The 20,427-nt window shown below is 35.8% G+C and overlaps 1 protein-coding gene across 3 annotated transcripts in view; it reads right to left on the bottom strand.

The window, feature by feature from the left end:
• ABCD3 (ATP binding cassette subfamily D member 3) overlaps positions 1-20,427 on the bottom strand; it is a 76,707-nt gene that overhangs the window by 10,750 nt on the left and 45,530 nt on the right. For all 3 annotated transcript variants that reach the window (XM_059135587.1, XM_059135588.1, XM_059135589.1), the window contains 14 exons: positions 20,192-20,315; positions 17,791-17,847; positions 15,513-15,655; positions 12,718-12,787; positions 8,317-8,386; positions 8,129-8,226; positions 7,950-8,041; positions 6,292-6,383; positions 6,135-6,210; positions 5,946-6,009; positions 3,840-3,917; positions 3,668-3,733; positions 3,478-3,567; positions 2,916-3,035 (listed from right to left, as the gene is read on the bottom strand). In XM_059135587.1, the coding sequence (XP_058991570.1) occupies positions 2,916-3,035; positions 3,478-3,567; positions 3,668-3,733; positions 3,840-3,917; positions 5,946-6,009; positions 6,135-6,210; positions 6,292-6,383; positions 7,950-8,041; positions 8,129-8,226; positions 8,317-8,386; positions 12,718-12,787; positions 15,513-15,655; positions 17,791-17,847; positions 20,192-20,315 (1,240 nt within the window). The remainder of the gene's footprint in view (positions 1-2,915; positions 3,036-3,477; positions 3,568-3,667; positions 3,734-3,839; positions 3,918-5,945; positions 6,010-6,134; positions 6,211-6,291; positions 6,384-7,949; positions 8,042-8,128; positions 8,227-8,316; positions 8,387-12,717; positions 12,788-15,512; positions 15,656-17,790; positions 17,848-20,191; positions 20,316-20,427) is intronic.

Raw genomic sequence — 20,427 nt, 5'->3', positions numbered from 1 at the left:
GAAGGGAGACAGTTGCCAATTTCTAAAGGAAAAAGAATTAATTACAAAATTGATTTTATAAAATACTAACAATTTTATGAGAGTGTTATCTCTAGTAAGTGGTTTTGACCCTTCTTTTCTTTAATTAAAGATTTATTTATTTATTAGAGAGAGATAGAGAGCACAAGTAGGCAAAGCAGTAGGCAGAGGAAGAGGGGGAAGCAGGCTCTCCACTGAGCAGGGAGCCCGATGTAGGGCTCGATCCCACGACCCTGGGATCATGACCTGAGCTGAAGGCAGCTGCTTAACCAACTGAGACACCCAGGTACTCTGGTTTTGGCCCATCTTTATACTTTTATAAATATTCCAACTTTTTAATCTTACATACTTTTTCATAATTCATAATTCATAATAAAAAAAGACCACTACTAAATAGGAAGGACAAGTAGAGTGGAGTGGGAAAGAGAACTATCAGTCAGAGAAATAAGATATCGCAACTTATGATATTGGGTAGAGCAACCCTGGGTGGTAATGGCTGGGCCGAAAGGGGTGCAATGAGTTAAGAAAAATGTTACTTGAGACCCTGAGGGGCAGTGAGAGAAGAGAACTGGAGAGGCAGTCCATCGGCACATCAGAGGCTATATAATGTACTAGTCAGGAGCAATTAGTCTGACATCACACCCCCCTGCACTTTAATCTCCATTCTGCCACTCAGTAGCCACACGGCATTAGGAGGCTACTTAGGCCCTACAAGTCCTTCCCTTGACTGTACCTTAATTCACAGGGCTGTTGGGAGAATTACATCGAGTCTGCCATTCAAAACCAATGCTTCCTTCATCATTATTCCAGTGTACTTTTATTATAGCTATAATTGAAGACTGCCTTGTGTTACAGTTAGTTGAGAATACCAGGATCTCCTACCTAGATTATTAAGGGCAGACACCTATCTCAGAGCCTTGCAAAGAGTAGACCCCCAGCTGAGAGTGAACTCTGGGGAAATTATACCATGATTAAGTTTTTCACTAAAATTATGGAATAATTATCTTATTTCCTTTCATTTACTCACTTTCCTCAAGGAATTTTAGAAATGTGTTCACCAGACCTCCCTTTTATTCAGTAGTATTATTCCATTCCCTCCAATTCAAATCTGACTTTCCTTACCCAAAAGTTCCCTTGTTTCATCTGTTTACACCAACCAATCTCCAGTCTTATATATTCACTGTTTTGTGTGGTTAGACCTTTCAATCTATTTTTCCTTAAAAAGTATAATTTTTATAATTTATAAATTATTAATTTTTACAATTTATAAAAATTACATCCTCACTTCCCTCATTTTTTACTTTGCAGATTTTCAAGCCTAACCAAAAACTGTAAGAGCATTAAAATGACCATACACAAACTTCACCCAATTTCACCAGCCTCGACATTTGTTGTATTAGCCTTCCCTGTCTCCCCACAAAACTTCTGAAGGTAGCAAAACAATAAGCTCTCTTTTAAATTTCACAACCGATTCTCCAAATATTGGTCTATACAGAACACATGTGCCAGTGACTTGGTCATGCAGCAGTGTCATGGGTGAGTTTCTCCATTTCCCAATCAACTCTATCATGGTTCATCTGGCTTTACAGGGCTCCTCCTTCCACTCCTTCCCTCTCCCCCAAGAAATCCCCTCACTCCTCTAGGCCTTGAATTTCTTATCTTCAAATAAAATCTATCCCCTCTGTACCCTTATACCCCCATCCACAGGATTCATTAGTTAAGCACATTTATTTTTCTTTCTCTGCATTTATACTGTGTGCCTTTGTGAATCCTGACCTATCCTTCCATAGTCTTTGAAGTCATAGTAACAGGAACTTAAATTTGTTCTCTTGACTTGCAGTTATTTCTATATCATCTTCTAATTAAGTGCAGAAACCTCAATCACTTCAAATTCTTACTCCTGCCATCCAATTTTCACTTTGAGTAGGGCTGACATCTCTTTTCTTTTGTTTATGATTCATTCTTCACTCTATAGATTAATCTCATGTTCCAGCACTAGCCAGACAAAATCACAAGAGCAGGCTGACATGAAGTTCATACAGAATGGGTATGTTCTGGGAAAAATAAGAGGCAACAAAAAAAGGGAGAATATAATTTAAAGATAATGAATAAGCAATTCGGCAATAAGCCATTTCTCTTGCTGTTTTTCTTTGGTTACAGTTTTCTCTAATTCCTACAAGATTAACACTCTGGGGAAAAAAAAAAATTCCTCTGCAGCTGCTCAAACTATGGTCTGCATAGTTAGAAAATGACTCTTTAAAAGTTAACCCTCTTAACAGAGTATTCAAAGTATCACTCTTAAAAGGCAGTGTTTTGTAGTCATGTTTGACCAGGAATAAGTTTAGACAATCATAAAATTAAAACAGCTCTTTTCAGATGCTTCTATTAGGAAAATGTAAAAGTTCTAAATAACTCTGAGTTAGATACTGAGCCCTGAAATCAGGATAGATATAATGGCATAACAGTAGAGGGGAGGGCAGGAGCTGAAAAAAGTGGGAACAGAGTGGATCGTCTCTAACACCTTCAGAAACTTCAGAGAAAACAGCTTAAGTGAGGGGTCAGTAGGGAAAAGATATTAAGACATCTTGGACTACCATATTACCCAGGATCAATATGCTAAAAGCTTCCCCCACTTCAATTAATCCTCAATGGATTAATAGTATATAATTGGAAAACTTATGAATTTTTAAGAATTCTAAATGCATATGCAAGTTATAAATTTTCAAGTACTTCTATTATCATTTAAACTAATCTGTACTATAACAGTTGCTAAATGAAAAGACTAAAATAATAATTTTAAATTAATCAATTAATAAAAATAATCAAAATACTGGACTCTAAAAGTGACTTTATGCAACCAGTTACACTGTCATGAAATGTGTTCAGAGTATACTTACCGCCATTCTTTGTTTTTCTCCACCACTGAGGACATCCATCCAATCCTGAACACTGTCCCAGCCTCCTTCACGTTCAAGGATATGACCCAATTGGACATTATCTAAGTATTCCTTTAGTACCTTTTAGCACAATGATTAAAGATGAAATAAAACATAACGTAGGCCAACATTCTCTATCTTGCTTTTATTTTTTAAACTACAATCACTATAATTCTATTGCCAATATCACTTCACAAAAGAATATGACACAAAGATAGCCCTGAACCTTCATTTCCTGTCTATACTAATTCTGACAAAACGTATCCAGTAGTTTAAATAAAATAACACTACTGTACATAATTAAAGGATGAGAGACAAGGTTAAATACTCACTAAGCCTTATTTAAGCAGAGTAATTAACATCTTACTTCCACTTGGAAAGTTATAAGTAATGACAATGTTTTAGAAGTTTTTACAGGATAGGGTAAACTATCTGGCAGTTAAAATACTTAACTAATCTGATTAAGATAAATAATCTGAAATGGAGGATTTCCAGTAGATCTAAGTCATAAACATTTCCTTACTAGATCAGATATCCCCTTCCTTCTCTGATCTTCTCTTCCATCTGGATATATCACTTGGTCTCGAAGTGTTCCAAGGGTCATATAAGGTCTCTGATAGTGACAGAGCAAAAATCACTGTAAGTGACCTTTTAAAAAATAAAAGATCTTTACATCAAAGATTACAAAATAACTAACTCAAACAAGGTCTTACCTGAGGAACATAAAACAACTTTCCTCTCTCAGGTTTAGTTAGACGTCCTCCAAAAAGAGGCCATAACTATAAAAGGAAAAGGAGTGAGGAGAAAAGCAGTTGTAAATTTCACAATGTGACAGATTGTATGGCAAAACAAGACCACAAAATCTTGAGACCAACTTGTACTTACTTCACCAAGAACACGGAAAAGTGAACTCTTCCCACAGCCATTTGGGCCACAAATTAAAACATTGGCCCCAGATCGAACCTGAAAGAAAATCAGTCTATGAATTTATAGTGAATATATACTCAGTGAACATTTCCTTACAGTCAAATTGTTTTTTGCTAATGCTAAGCTTTCTTTTTAGCTATAAATGTGATCACTGAATAAAATCAACTTAATCAGAATACAGAACAACAGCTTATAAATTTTGAGGATTCTCAAAAACAAGTATGTGTGTATATGGTCTCGTTTTTAAAAAATGGAATCATACGATATATGTTCTACATGTTACTATTTAACAATATATCACAAATATTCTTCCAAGTCAGTATATTCAGATGCCCCCATTCTATTTTTTAAATGTCTACAGTGTATTCCATTCTAAGAATGTACCATAATTTATTTAAAAACTTTCTTTTTGTTCATTGTTTAGGTCATTTGTATTTTGCTTTGCTCTTTTAGATAATACTGCAATGAACCAGAACCAGTGAGCGAATTTATGTATTAGTGAGAAATGTTTCTGTGGATCAGGTTCTTAGAAATCTACATATATTATAAATATTTACCAGTGATACCAAATCGCTCTGCAACAATGTAAAGTTAAATGAGAAAATGTGATTAAATTCTGAGCTTACAGTCTCATGTAAGTATTTAATAAACTCTGTGAAGAATCAGAAATCTGGGTTACAATTCCAGTATCACAGTATCACACAGCAGTGTATCACAGAAGGAAAGAAGACAACAAAGATGTGAGTTACTCTGGTTGTGGAACCTGCTTTGACAATTTTCAGGCCCTACATTCCTATTATTTAACTCAGTGAAGATTTATTGAATGCTCACAGTCAGGCTCTGCTCTAGGTAATGGGGCTACACTAACTAAACAAAACAAAACAAAACAAAACAAAACCTGCTCTTACCACCTTACATTTTAGTAGGAGAGACATATAATAGAGAATACACACAATAAATGAGTAAATTACAGTGTATTGGAAAGTAAGTGCTATGGAGAAAAAAATATATCAAGGTAAGGAAATTTGGGAGTTGGTAGGGGAGGTTACATTTTTAAGGTGGTCAGGCCAGGTCTCACTGAAAATGGTAACTGGGGGCACCTGGGTGGCTCAGTAGTTAGGCATCTGCCTTCAGCTCAGGTCATGATCCCAGCGGCCCCAGAGTCCTGAGATCCAGCCAAGTACTGAACAGAGTAGTTCTAAACAAGTGGTATCGAGTGGGCTCTAGACTTGGGAGATGGCCTACATGGTAGGAATCTATTACTAATCATCAAGATTTTCTGATCTGAACTACTCATAAAGTCATAATAGACATATATCCTAATGGTAACCCTTGGGTCTGGGAGTGTCTTACAAATATACAAAAATACTCCTCTTTTTCTTTTTAATTGGGTCTGCCATAGTCCCATTTGATTAGGAGACTAGACTGAATCAGCATCACTCTTCACTGAGCATGAGATATTACCCACTGCTACTGTTCTGCTCTCCCACTGTTTCCGTGACAGCAGAGTCTATATTTGGCTTGTACAGGGACAGAGCCTCCTGCACAATCAAAACAATACCTAACTCTAATTTTTTTGAACTTAAACTAAAATTATATTGAATGTTTAAATATTCATTTCCCACTAGAGATTACAATCAACTATATCTTCTGAGACAGACTTTATCTGTAAAAGGTTTTTTTGTAAGTCTTAACAACTAAGAAAAGTAGATTTCTAAGTATTTCAAAGACTTACTTTTTAAAAGAATTTTGTGGATTCAGAGACTAAGTCAAACCTTACAGTTATTTTATTTATTTATTTTTTTAAGATTTTATTTATTTATTTGACAGAGATCAGAAGTAGGCAGAGACACAGGCAGAGAGGAGGCAGGCCCCCTGCCAAGCAGAGAGCCCAATGCGGGGCTCGATCCCAGGACCCTGAGATCATGACCTGAGCCGAAGGCAGAGGATTAACCCACTGAGCCACCCAGGCGCCCCAAACCTTACAGTTATTTTATAATATTAGACTAGCTTTTCATTTCACATTTTAAATCTAAGCTTATATACAATCATTTAGTAACTTACTTCAAAATTAAGGTCTCGGATCAAAATATCTCCATTTGGCGTTGCTAAAGGAACATGATCAAATCTACAGAAGAAATCGATAAAAAATTACAATTTTACATTAAACATTAAGCAAACATAGCTGAAAGAGAATGCCACTACATGGTTTAACAAATGTTTATGGTGCTAAAGAACTTTTCCTATACATACTTTATAATGTTATCAGCATTGATGATTTCTCCAGCACCAGGTATCAACGGAATGACTTGTGCTCCTTCTTCAGTACCTTAAGTGGAAAATAAGTATTAGAGCATCACAGGACGTCAGCCAAAACTTAAACTATGGGACCTAGTGCATTCATATTTACCCCTTTCCTGTTGCGAGACCATTGTGCGCTCATATTTGCCTTGATTTAAATCCTTTAATACTTGCATTAATTCTGTAATTCGAGCAGTAAAACTGAAATGTAAAAAAAAAAGTCATAATGAAAACTCCAAAGGCCATCGTATCTTTTACTATTATTTTTGCTACTTATTTGAGATGGAACTGACATACAGCATTGTGTAAGTTCAAAACTTTTATGCAAACTTAACTGAAATTCCTAAAAATTATAATTTAGTTTAAATGAAATAACCTAAAAGAAGTTTCTTCGTCATAAAGTATGAGTGATAGTGTATGCATGCTTTATTATCATGTTTCAGTAGGACAGCAGAATGAGGATAAGGGAAGAGGATTCATAGGCTCTCCACCTCAAGAGATAATTACTTCATTAACAGTTGAGTCAAGAAGGTTGTTTGCCACTAGAATTTAAAGGTTTCTAGTAGACACTACACAAGGACTAGTACTAGTTAGTACCCTCCACCGACATAGGAAGTACGGACCGAGTTCCTCCTGGAGTGAGTGATAGCCAGGTATAAAGTTAGTCTTCTTGTGTGAGGAAGGCATTTATTACACATATGCCAATTCCCTGCAAACATGGAAGAATATGGAAGATTCCTCTCTTTCCTACTCCAAAATTGGAGAAAAGCTGAAGTGTTCTTAATATGAGATAGAATCACTGAAGCAAGAGAGAGAAATCAACACTCATGCCAAGACATCAAGGAAATAAAAATAACATGATGGTCAAAGAGAAAGCAATCTGCATCAAAGAAGCAAAAGAGAAATTTTCTGTGGAAATCAAGCAGAAACCTCCTGAAGGAAGAGAAGCACCTCATTTACCATGAACCGTAAAGGCATAAGAAAAGTTATTAACAACTAGGAAGAATGTCTATATTCTCAAGAAAGACAGACTCCTCATAGTAGTTGACAATCAACTCCATTTTGCCATAAAGACTTAAATTGCCGTAGAAAAGGAGGAATAAAGAAGAAATATGTGGATGAGTCACAGGTCTGGGAAGGATCTGAAATGATCCAATTTCTTTAGATGTACTTTTTACATTATGGTGTTCTTTTATCCCATACCAAAGCCCTTTATATTAGAGTTTAAAATACTGAAATACTTAATTCCATATTATGCTCTAAGAACAATTTTACTAAACAGAATGATCATATTTGCAATTGCATCTACAGATACCACAAAGTGACTTTTCACTTTTTTCCCCCATTAAAATCAACTTCATCTTTATCTTTTGCTAGGTTGCCAGTTTCAAAAACCTAAGAGGAAAAAAATACAGTGGAGGACAAAAAAGTTCAAATACAAAAAATTCTATTCATTAACTTAATTTCCCATGAATTCAGAATAGACTGCCATGACTTAACATTTTCTAACTTACTAAATACTACTGTCCATGGAGCAAATAGCTTGAGAACCATTAACCTGGCTGAAGACTCAAAACAGCTCTTAAGGAAACATGAAAAACTCAGAGAAAAATCATCTTTAATTTGTCTATCAAAATCAGCTTGCAGGAGTAAGAAATGGGGCTTCCGTTGCCCCGTATCTTAACCTCACCAGGGCACAATCATTAAGTATAACATATTCTTAAAACTTATTTTCTGCAATTGCTTAGTATTACTAATCTTACTTACCCAGCCAATCTAGTCATCTCACGGCCAGCCAAAACTATCCGACCCAGAGCTTGAGACATTCGCAAAAGCATTCTTCCACTTTGGTAGTAATCCTTAAATAGAAATAAATACTAGTTTTCACTTGTATTTCTAAGACTAAAAACTACCTTTTATTTGTTTTTATATTACTAATACTTTACCTCTAGAAGTTCTGAATGTGTACTCTTGAGATGTCGAGGATGAGACAAATCTAGGAAAGGACGACTTACAACAAGGTAACCAACAACAGTGGCAAGATCTGAAACAAAACCGTTAAAATTTAAACATTTAATAATACTTCACTTTCTCCATAAATTTCATTCCACTATCTCTTTGAAAGCATACTTACATTTGGCAACTATGCTATCAATGAAGCCCATAGAAAACCGAAACAAAATGAAATTATGGAGATGCTCCACCTGGCAGAAAACAAAAACAATAAAATATATATTATATGTGTACATAAGAAAATGAATCTACCCTGAAAATAAAAAGAACTGCATGAGCTATTTATTCCACAAACACTTACTGAAAATTTTTAAAAAATGTATAACTTACTGATTCCACAAATATTGTCTGATTTCTGATTATACTGTACATCACATTTCATGTACAATACTTATCACAGAGCAGATGCCAAATACTTCATGAAACCATTTTTATGCAAACAGAATGGAAATTACATATAAATGTTAATGTGGTATCATTTGTATATAATACTGTATTCACAATATTATCAGATACACACTTCACAATATTATCAGATACATACTTGCATTAAAAATGGTCAATAATCAAAACAACAACAATAACACAGAAGGATGAGCTAATTTAGGTAAAACACTACAGTCTAGATTGGCACTCAGTGCTTTGCTTTAGCTGGAGACATCTGGTCTATGTTTTCCTTAAGAATCTTACTACACTCAATCTGAAGCAAGTGATAATTTCATCAAGGCTGTACAGCCCTAGTCTGCAGCTTTAATCAAGCACACTCTACCTCAAAATTACAAGTCTAATAAATGTTTTATATTCTGCTTTTTCAGTGTTCTCAACTTTTGCATCTATCAGGTTATTCAAGGCCCTGCATGATCTGGCACTGGGTTCCATCATAAACTTCATCTGCTTCCATGTTCCTTCTCACTCAGCTCCAGAATTACTGGTTCCTTAAACTGCCTTAAGGCTTTCCTCTTGTTCTCTCTGTCAGGAATACTGTTGCTGTCCCAGACAGTTTTATTTTGTGACTAATTCCCTCATTCCATGTGGGTTTCTGATAAAATGTCACCTCAAGAAAAGACCTCCCTGGGGCGCCTGGGTGGCTCAGCAGTTTAGAGCCTCTGCCTTTGGCTCAGGTCATGGTACCAGGGTCCTGGGATGGAGCCCCACATCAGGCTCTCTGCTCAGCGGGGAGCCTGCTTCCTCCTCTCTCTCTCTGCCTGCCACTCTGCCTACTTGTGATCTCTCTCTCTGTCAAATAAATAAATAAAATCTTAAAAAAAAAAAAAGACAAGACCTACTTGCCATCCTACCCAAAATAGTGAGGCAACCACTCCATCACACTGTACCATGTCATCCCATTTTATTTTTGATCATAGAATTCATAACTACCTAAAAGCATATAAAATAGTCAGTTGTTATTTACTATCTCCCCCACTAAAATGTGAGTTTTCTGAGTACAGGGTGGCCTCCTCTTCCTATCTTTTGTAAAAGCACAATGACTGAAACATTAATCAGTGAATGCCATTTGTTACATGCTGTGCTCAATGCTGGAGATACAATGAACAAAACAGAAAAGGTCTCTGAGTTCATGAAGTATACATTTTTTTTTAAATTTTTAAATTTTTTATTTTTTATAAACATATAATATATTTTTATCCCCAGGGGTACAGGTCTGTGAATCGCCCAGTTTACACACTTCACAGCACTCACCAAAGCACATACCCTCCCCAATGTCCATAACCCCACCCCCCTTCTCCCAACCCCCCTGGCCCCAGCAACCCTCAGTTTGTTTTGTGAGATTAAGAGTCACTTATGGTTTGTCTCCCTCCCAATCCCATCTTGTTTCATTTTAATGAAACAGACAAACTAGGAAACAAATAAGATAATTATAAATTGCAATACATCTTTTAAAGAAACAGATCATTAAATTGGGAACTGGAGGAAGCCATTTCAGACAGACTAACCAGAGAAAAGCAAGGCCACAGTAAGTTGTTAACTTTGGGGCTAAAATCTAAAGGTAAGAGTAAGTAAGCCATGTGAAGAGTGAGCTGATATAACAGCAGATCCCTGGAAAATTACGTTAAATGCATTTTCTCAGCACTATCAAAATTCAGTCATATTAAATCTAAATAACACAAAAAATTCAACGTCTAAAATAATTCATTTTTAAAAAAAAAGATTTACTTATTTATTTTAGAGAGAGAGATAGAGAGAACTTGAGCATATGTGAGGTGGGGAGGGACAGAGGGAGAGAAACTTCAAGCAGACTTCCTCTTGAACATGAGCCCCGGTGTGCTGCTCAGTCCCACAACTTATGAGATCATGACCTAAGCCAAAACCAAAAGTTGGATGCTCAACCAACTGAGCCATCCAGGTGCCCTGAAATCATTTAAAATGTCTATTTCTTTAAGCTTTTTAAGTCACCTTCATATAGATTTAATTTCACAAGCTTCCACTAAAATGTAAGCTCCTTGGAGGCAGGATTTTGTACGTTATGTCTACCACTATTATTACTAGCACCTGGAATAAGCAAAGGCATCTAGATGGCACTCAGTATCTTTTAAATGAAGTAATAAAATTACTTGAATTTTCCCAATTTTCCAAATGGCAAGAAAATAAAAACTGATATATGTATAGTTTTCACAAGAAACAATGTTTTTAACTCTAAATTATGGGTCAACAAACTGGCCCACAATCCAAATCCAACCTGCCATTTATTTTTATAAAAAAGCATTACTGGAACATAGCTACACCTACTTATTTACAAAGAGTATATTCCTTTTTTAAAAATTAATATATAATGTATTATTTGTTCCAGGGGTACAGGTCTATGATTCGTCAGTCTTACACAGTTCACAGAACTCACCATAGCATATATCCTCCCCAATGTCCATCACCCAATCTCCCCATTCCTCCCCCCCACCCCTCCAGCAACCCTCAGTTTGTTTCCTGAGATTAAGAGTCTCTTATGGTTTGTCTCCCTCTCTAGTTTCATCTTGTGTCATTTTTCCCTCCCTTCCCCTATGATCCTGTTTTCTTTCCCAAATCCTTCATATCAGGGAGATTATATGATAACTGTCTTTCTCTGACTGACTTATTTCACTTAGCATACTACCCTCTAGTTCCATCCATGTTGCTGCAAGGGGCAAGATTTCAATTTAATTATTTTTTTAAAGATTTTCTTTATTTATTTGACAGACAGACATCACAAGTGGGCAGAGAGGGAGGCAAAGAGAGAGGGGGTAGCAGGCTCCCCGCTGAGCAGAGAGCTGATGTGGGGCTTGATCCCAGGTCCCTGGGATCATCACCTGAGCCGAAAGCAGAGGCTTTAACCCACTGAGCTACCCAGGCACCCCAAGATTTCAATTTTTGATGGCTGCATAGTATTCCATTGTGTGTATGCATATATACACACATCACATCTTCTTTATCCATTCATCTGTAGATGGGCATCTAGGCTCTTTCCATGGTTTGGCTATTGTGGACATTGTTCCTATAAACATTCAGGTGCACGTGCCTCTTTGGATCACTACATTTGTATCTTTAGGGTAAATACCCAGTAGTGTGATTGCTGAGTCGTAGGGTAGCTCTATTTTCAACTTTTTAAGGAACCTCCATGCTGTTTTCTAGAGTGGCTGCACCAGCTTGCATTCCCACTAACAGTGTAGGAGGGTTCCCCTTTCTCAGCATCCTCGCCAGCATCTGTCATTTCCTGACTTGTTAATTTTAGCCATTCTGACTGGTGTGAGGTGGTATCTCATTGTGGTTTTGATTTATAGTTCCCTGATGCTGAGTAATGTGAAGCACTTTTCATATGTCTGTTGGCCATCTTGATGTCTTCTTTGCAGAAATGTCTGTTCATGTCTTCTGCCCATTTCTTGAATGGATTATTTGTCCTTTCCATGTTGAGTTTGATAAGTTCTTTATAGATTTTGAATACTAGTCCTTTATCTGATTTGTCATCTGCAAATATCTTCTCCCATTCTGTCAGCTGTCTTTTGGTTTTGTTAACTATTTCCTTTGCTGTGCAAAAACTTTTTATCTTGATGAAGTCCCAATAGTTCATTTTTGCCTTTGCTTCCCTTGGAGTATATGGCTACTTTTGAGTGTCAATACAGACGATAAGGTCTGAAAAGTCTGAACTACATATGTACTATCTTGTCTTTTATAGAAATAGTTTGCTGACCCCTACTGTAAATAATAAACATAACCATCATAGTATCTTCAAGAATGCTACAGAAACAAAGTAATTTATCACTAAATAAAACTTCTAAGCAACCTCTAAAAATACACTGACTTTTATTTTAAAAAATCAACCTATTTTTATAACTGGGCAGCTTAATATACTGGCATGATAGTTTTTATTCTTTTATTTTGTATAAAAATACTCACAGTTACTTAAAAATAAATATCTTAGAGATTAGAGGTTGAAGATATATATACCTATATAGATAGATACAGACAAACATCAGCAAATGCCAAGAAAAAAAAATTTTTTTCCCTAAATACATGAGTCTCAAGCATGCTACCTTACCAGCTTTCGGAAGACTGAGTGGATTGTCTGCTTTTCTCTCTTATTCCCATTGTAAAAGGCAATTTCTTCACTATTAAAGAAAATAATTTAGTAATTAATTTTGATATTACTGGTGCCTGAAAAATAATTGAAATACAGTATTTGATGACTGAATATTTTATTTAAATATTAATATAAATATATTTATGTTTATATATATAACATATATATATAAACATTAAATAAATATAAAAGACACTTAAGACTGTAAGCTTAGTGGGTGCGTCTGGCTACAGTCCTGTACTTGAGAGTCTGCTCCTTGCCTGACTGATTAGAGGGCAAAGAAATACATGCCTAAACTGGATCAGAGACTGAACAGGAGCCACGTGTTGGATATGCCATATATAGCTGGAAAAGATATGCTGGGCTAGTTCTCAGAAAATTAATTTAATTTCTTTAATAAGAAATAAGAAGGAGGTTGCTATGATGTATAGGAAGGCAGGGCTGGGACAGCCATTACAGATGACAAATGGAATACAGACCCTACAGAAGGGAGAGGAGAAAACAACAGCTAATAGAAGCTATGGAGTGATGCCATGACATACAGCCTTTGAAAGACAGAAAAGCAAACCAAGTATGAATGACTTCACAGTGCCAGCTTCCAGGAGCCTTGGACAGTCATTGCACAGTCATTCTTTTGCTGGGAATCTCACCATACCCTCACAACAACCCCCCTTTTCTTGAGCTGGCCTGAATGGGTCCATAAGGGCCACAAGAATCGTGACTAGAAGAAAAAGGGCATTCTTACAGATGAAGACACTGTAGTTAAGAAAAGTCTGTCAAAGTCTTACAGCTAGCAAGTCAAGCAGCTAAGACTATAACTCATATCTGACATTCCACTCCCAATTCAGTACAATGTAAAAAATCCCAGGAAAATAACTCTTACAGCAGAGAAAAGTAAAGATCCGCACAGGAGTCTATAGGGTACAGTTAAAAAGCCTTCAATAAACACCCAATCTTCAAAGTCTATTTTTTCCCCTTAAAAATGTATGTGAATTTAATATTCTACTCCAAAATATATCTACATCTTTTCCATTACAAAAGCAAGGTAGCTCTTACCTCAATCCTTTCAAACAAAATTAACTTTGTATAAAGATGAATCATGTTTGACTTGTGTTTCACCATTCCCTTGACACAATAACACGGAGACCCAGGGTATCACAATTACGGTTTAACAAATAATTTTATACCTATATTACTTTTCTTACTTCCTTCCAACCCCTCTGCATGTTTAAGCCCATGGAAGATGAGAAAAGCATTCTACTTCCTTCTCATTTTAGCCCCAACCCAAAACCTGGAAGGGCAAAAATAACCCAGAATACTATGGCTGCCTATCCATCACTGTTTTCTCTTCTACAACCTTCTTATGTAAGAGAACTTCACTTTTCTTAGCTACCCGTTTATCCCTTTCTATGCACCAAAGGGTTTAGGAATGGCCGCAACCCCATCTCTAAGGAATTATGAGTTCCTTTTGGTCTAAGCCAATCACTTGGCTGTGACTGCTTCAGGCAAGGGCCAGTGATCATTCTGGCCAAAGAGAGGTGAAACAAAGTCAAGGGTGGGGCATCGGAGAAAGTTTCCCTGCTCTCCTGAAGAAAGGGCCTCTTTTTATTTCTGGGCTTTTTACAGGGGAGGAGGGCTGGTGAGATCTGAAACTGCTTTTGCCATCTTGTGATCATAAGAAAAATTAGGCTGAGGAAGACAGCAACATACAAAGGAGGGCTGAGCCAAGAGAACATCAAAGGACCAGAGCCCTGATCATGTTGTACCTGGAATGGGGCTACCTTAAGAGTTCTTATGTCAAGTAGTAAATGTCCTTATTGTTATTGCTACCTAAATCAGGGTTTTCTGTTTCTTGCAAAAGAAAGCCTTCTAGCTGATACCATCTTTCATTCACTTGGCAGATCACCTCTCCACTTAACCAAAATTCTATTCCTCCGCCTCCCTAAGGCACTGAACTCTATTTAAAACTGGTACCATTTTAGCAATATAAGGAAACAAAGGAAAAAGGAACTGTTAAAAAAGTAATCTTCTAAGTAGTTCTATAAATGCTTTAGGGTCTCCATAAAGATTAGGACCCTCAAAATGACTTAAAGTTTACAGATCAATACGTGAGAAAATCTATCAAGTACCTACTACATATCAAAACTTAGGCTGGAAGCTTTGTATGTATTTCATATTTAATACTTATGATAGTCCTATATTCTCTATTACAAACAAGAAAAGTAAAGCTATAACTAACTTGCCAGAAGTCATATAATATATAATTGATAAGAAGAGGAGGCAGATTTTGAAACTAATCAGGCTTGCTCCAGAGCCTAATACTTTTTCTTCCTATTTTGGAAACTATCAGGAAAATAGGTAGACACATGTGCAGTTAGACTGAATTACTGAGCATACACAGTCTCAAAATAAAAGTATTTGTGGATAAACTGAGAATTTTCTTTGAAGAAATATTGTAAGTAAACTTGAATTTGAATGTATTTTGAGTGTGTTTAAAGTGAAATTAACAGAAAATTAGTCAATAAAAGAGATGAGGAGGTGAACCAGGGATACTACACAATTAAGAAAAAGAGAAATGTTGAGGATTACTACTTTATAAAACTGGTATTTTTTATAATCTATTATTCAAAAGAGGTAAATAAAGAAACAATTTTGGTAACAGTGTCTCCCAGACTGTTTGGAGTAAACTTATATGACATCAATATCCATAAAAACAGTTTTAGTACAGCTAAATTTAACACATTTCTTCTTACCTGTTTGTGATGAGCCGGGAATTAACGAACCTATACTCTCCCTCATACTTTTGCTCAGTTATTGTCATCTTACCAATAGGTCTTCTAAGTCGAGTTAGGAGTAGCCCAGAAATAATCAAGTAGGCCATCATACTTGTTGGGCCCTATTATTATTGGAAGAGAATATACAATGTTCAAGGATATCATAATAAATTCACTGGATGCAACATGCAACATGCACAATTTCTATAAATAACTGCAGTGACTTGGCTAATTTCCCCCCTTAATTATTTCTTTTTTGGGAAAATACACATTGTTCACACTTTTCACTACTCGTCTATTCTGTTCCTCTTCCAACACTGTATCTCATCCCCAGCTCTTCTGAATTTGCTTACCTAAAAAACTCCTAATTGTGGGTGCTTGGGTGGCCTAGACTAGTCTGTTGAGTGTCTGCCTTTGGCTCAGGTCATGATCCCAAGGGTCCTAGGATCGAGCTCCGCATTAGGCTTCCTGCTCAGTTCTGCCTGCCACTTCCCCTGCTTGTGCTCTTTCCCTCTCCCTCTTTCTGTCAAATAAATAAATGAAATCTTTAAAAGAAATTAATAAATAAAAATAAAAACCCCTAATTGCATCCTTACTCTTCCTACAGCATCTAAAACTCTTCTGATGGAACTCTACCTGATATTCCCTTAATATTCCACAGACACTCTCAGATGTTCTCTTAGAATGTTAATATTCCCTGAGATTTCTTCCTTAGATCTTTCCTACTTTTTATCTCTACTCCAATCACTCTTAAAAATCCAAGATAGTATTTACAAGTAAGTGTCAAGTACTACAGAGTACTTAGCTCACTACTCTGTAGGGTGTCAAGCTAAAGTCTCCCAAACAAGCTCTACCTGGTTTTCCCTTCTCCTACATCTTGCTTGTAGCTGCCATACTTTCTAACTTGGTGAGTAACCTCATCACCCATTGACCAACGTAAGAGGAAAGCTTTAAGCTTACCTTCCCAAATCATCACAGGCACTTTTCTCATTCCCATCTCTATACTGTATTCTGCCATACTGAATAAACTATTTCCTAAACATGCCATTTAAGGAAGCTAGTATTGTGCCTAGCAAGCCTGACATATCTAATGGACACCTACTCATCCTCCTCAGAGCAACTCAAATATCACCTCCAATTCTTCTGGACACTAAATATGTTTATCAAACTTCTGTCACTTATCATTCTGCATTAAAACTGAATACCTATTCTTTCACTGGACTGTAAACCTTCTTCAGCTGGAACTTTGCCTTACTCATCTTTTTTCCCCACTACCTAGTACAACATGTGTGGACTATGATTTGTATTCAGTATTTTTAAAATTAAATATGATTCAAATGTATTTCAACAGTCAATGCAAGAATGGGCAAAGGAGAGAACTAAAACATAGTTTCTACCTTTGAGAAATGCAGAATCAGATAACAGGAATACATGGAGAGATATTTAGGTATTATAAAAATGTAATAAGTACCATAAAAATATTATAGTACAAAGACAAAAGGGATTAGGCCTATTCATCTGCTTAGAGTAAAAACAAGCTAGAAGAATGATAAAACCCAGATCATAGGATAGCAGATTAGGACGGTAGACAAGAAATTCAAATAAAGCCTACTTTCTCCAGTGTTCTGGAAAGTAGCAAAAACTACTATATAAATTGTATGTTAATCAACTATAAGATGTGTATGCATATACATGTACATATATACATAGTACAGCCACACTATTACATGGTTGTATAATAAATATGTAAGAGTAACATCACATATTACACGATTAAAGTTGTATTTCAACAAGAATACTCAAAGAAAATTTAAAGGTCATTCTTACCAACACAAATATTAAAGAGACAGGGTATGGCTCAGGAGATAGTCAACCATTTATATAATTATAAAATTACATATTATATTAAAAAAACCATTATATTTAAAGGTATTTCTCATATTTTAACATTCAAGTTTCATATTAAAATGGCTGTCTCCAAATCTCTTTTTAGACATTACAATAGTAAGTACATCATGTCAATATTTAAGTACTTCTCGTTATTAATGCCACAAAAATTTTCCAAGTATCTGACTTAAGGAAAATTCAAACACCAAATTAGAGGACTTTTTTAAGTCTCTAATACAGTATTATTTTATAACTAGACTTTCTTAGGTACATGTTGTAAAAACACAATCTTTGAGATACATAAAAATTTCTACAATCCAGCTATTTACAACATAGAACTATAGCAATTTAAAAGATAGATTAAACTCACCTGAGCTCCTATTGCACTTGTTAACTTGAAGATATACAAAACTATGTCTAAAAATGGCTGTAAATATGAAAAGGTAAAGAATTAAAAAGAAGTAGATTGTATAGACTGAAAGCTAATAAAACATGATAAATATAAAATGCTATTTAACATTTGAACACATAATTGTCAACATGCAGAGTTCCCACCATATATAATGTACTATAAACAGCATACAGACCAACAAAAACATAAAATAAACAGTTCTTATAGCACGACCAAAGGCTACTGATAATCAAGTGGGAAAAACATTTTCCATTTTCCAACAATTAAGGTAGTTCAACTATGATAATTAACCATTAGAACTTAGTAATTTCTCAATGCAGTGTAAAGACAATGAATAAAAGGCACTGTATCCTCAAATCTACTACCAGCTTTCCAGGTTTCCATAGATCTACACCAATAAAATGAAAGGCTCTTCCTGCTTGTAACATTGCTTTAATTCTATTACTTTATCACAATATCCGTATGTTGAAATAATTAAATGAGCCTATAATTTTCTGATATAAAACTCAAGCGTCTAGAACTAAGACATTAATATACTGTTCCTTACACATGGAGACAACTCAAATGACATATCAAATAAATGAAACAAGATGGGATTGGGAGGGAGACAAACCATAAGTGACTCTTAATCTCACAAAACAAACTGAGGGTTGCCGGGGGGAGGGGTTGGGGAGAAGGGGGTGGGATTATGGACATTGGGGAGGGTATGTGATTTGGTGAGTGCTGTGAAGTGTGTAAACCTGGTGATTCACAGACCTGGGGATAAAAATATATGTTTATAAAAAATATATGTTTATAAAAAATAAAAAATTAAAAAAAAAAAAAAAAAAAAAGTTTATACATATTTTGAAGTGTTTTTAAAAAACCCCTATATTCTTTTACTTTAAGTCTACAGCCATCCTTTTCTTGGCTTCTATTAAGATTAACCTGTTCTTTTTTGACTTATAAATTATCAAAAAGATAGACACATTTATAAAATGTAAGTAGATTTAAAAGTTGACAAAAATGACTCATCACTTAAGTCACAGTTCAAATAATGAGATATTAAAAACAGTAAAAATACTGTAGTACAGGGCCCACTACCATTATATTTTTCTCTATTACCAATGTGACAACACCTGAGCTGTAGAGTGTCAAGATGTAAGGAATACAAAACAGTATGTACAGAATTACAAAAATATTTGTATATACACTCCCCTGACCCTAGACACACATATACAACAAATGTCAAAATGTGGTAATGAATTAATCAATAATTTATAGCTGTCAGAATTCCTCCAGTAAAGAATAAGTTAGCAAAGGCTTCTGGAAAGTTGAATAAAAAGTATGGCATGAAGTGAAAAGGCATCCTACTAATGGGCCTGTCATGAGTGGGGGAATTCTTGCAGATCAATAGCACTTTTCTAAGAATTGCCTATCCTCCCTCCAGCCACATGGTTGAAGCAGGAGCATTCCTCTTCTTACAGGGTGACCCAGACCCCTGGGGAGAGTTCTTTTGTCTCAGACTGGGTATCTGGATCAACTGTGGCCAGGGACAAAGATACTATAATTGGTCCACTTTGAGACAAGCTCTCACCCCAGACCAAGAGCAGCCATGTGGATAGTGGTAGGAAACAGGGCCTCTGAGATGACAAGAGGAAGAAATGCTGGGTAGATGATCTCGGAGGTGCCCTGTTCATGTCCCAGACGAGGCAGGAGGTAATGGCAAAGACGACAACTTAATGAGAAGACAACAGCAAAAACTGTAAAGGGTGGTGAGACAAGATAGTACAAAAAAGAACTGAGGAAACTGGCAGGAAGAAACCTGGTTAGGGCCTATCCTCTGTCCCAAGAGCTCTGGCAATATTCTGGGATGGCGGGGGTAGGGGGAGATAATAATTAGAAAATGGAAATCAACTAGTATCTTGTGAAGATTTTTGACCATTACTCAAATGATCTATTAGAATTAGAGATATGAAGCACAGAAATGAACAGGAAGAAGTCCAGCCTAGTGTTACACATGTGGAACTAGAAACATAAACTGATGGTCAATTTCTAACAACAAGTCCACAAGTCAAGTGACAAAAATTCAAATTTCTGTTCTTCTCCTGAAATCAGCCTACAAAATTCATACAAAATCTTTGTAAGACACTCTAAGTTGGCCCAAGCACCTCACAAAAATAATAGAGAAAATTAAACAACTGTAGTTAAAGCTATTATAACAACTCTAATTTTCTCAAAAAAAGCACTTAGTAGTTATGCTGTTATGTCCATCAAAACAATTCTATATAAATATGCTAACAACTCTATATAAATATGCTAAGATTCAAAACTCAACAAATCAACACATAATTTTTAAAAAGAAAATAGAGAAACTTACCTTACTAAGATTTGAATACAGATCAACTACACTGTTACAAAACTTTTCTACATCTTGAGTAAGCAGCTGGTCTGGGTTGGCTATTCTGTTGTCCAGATTTCCCATTTTATAATATGTGAAAGCTCTGAAACAGATGAAAGAAAATGACATGAAAACTGAGGATTTTAAAAACAAAAAAATTCACATTCTAGCACACAGGGCAAATTCATAGAAATGGAAAGGTCTGGAGCTGGAAG

The sequence above is a fragment of the Mustela lutreola genome, chromosome 10 (assembly GCF_030435805.1).
Source record: "Mustela lutreola isolate mMusLut2 chromosome 10, mMusLut2.pri, whole genome shotgun sequence".
In the NCBI taxonomy this organism is placed as follows: domain Eukaryota; kingdom Metazoa; phylum Chordata; class Mammalia; order Carnivora; family Mustelidae; genus Mustela; species Mustela lutreola.
The sequence above is the reverse complement of the archived record's forward strand: the minus strand, read 5'-3'. Positions and strand labels throughout refer to the sequence as shown.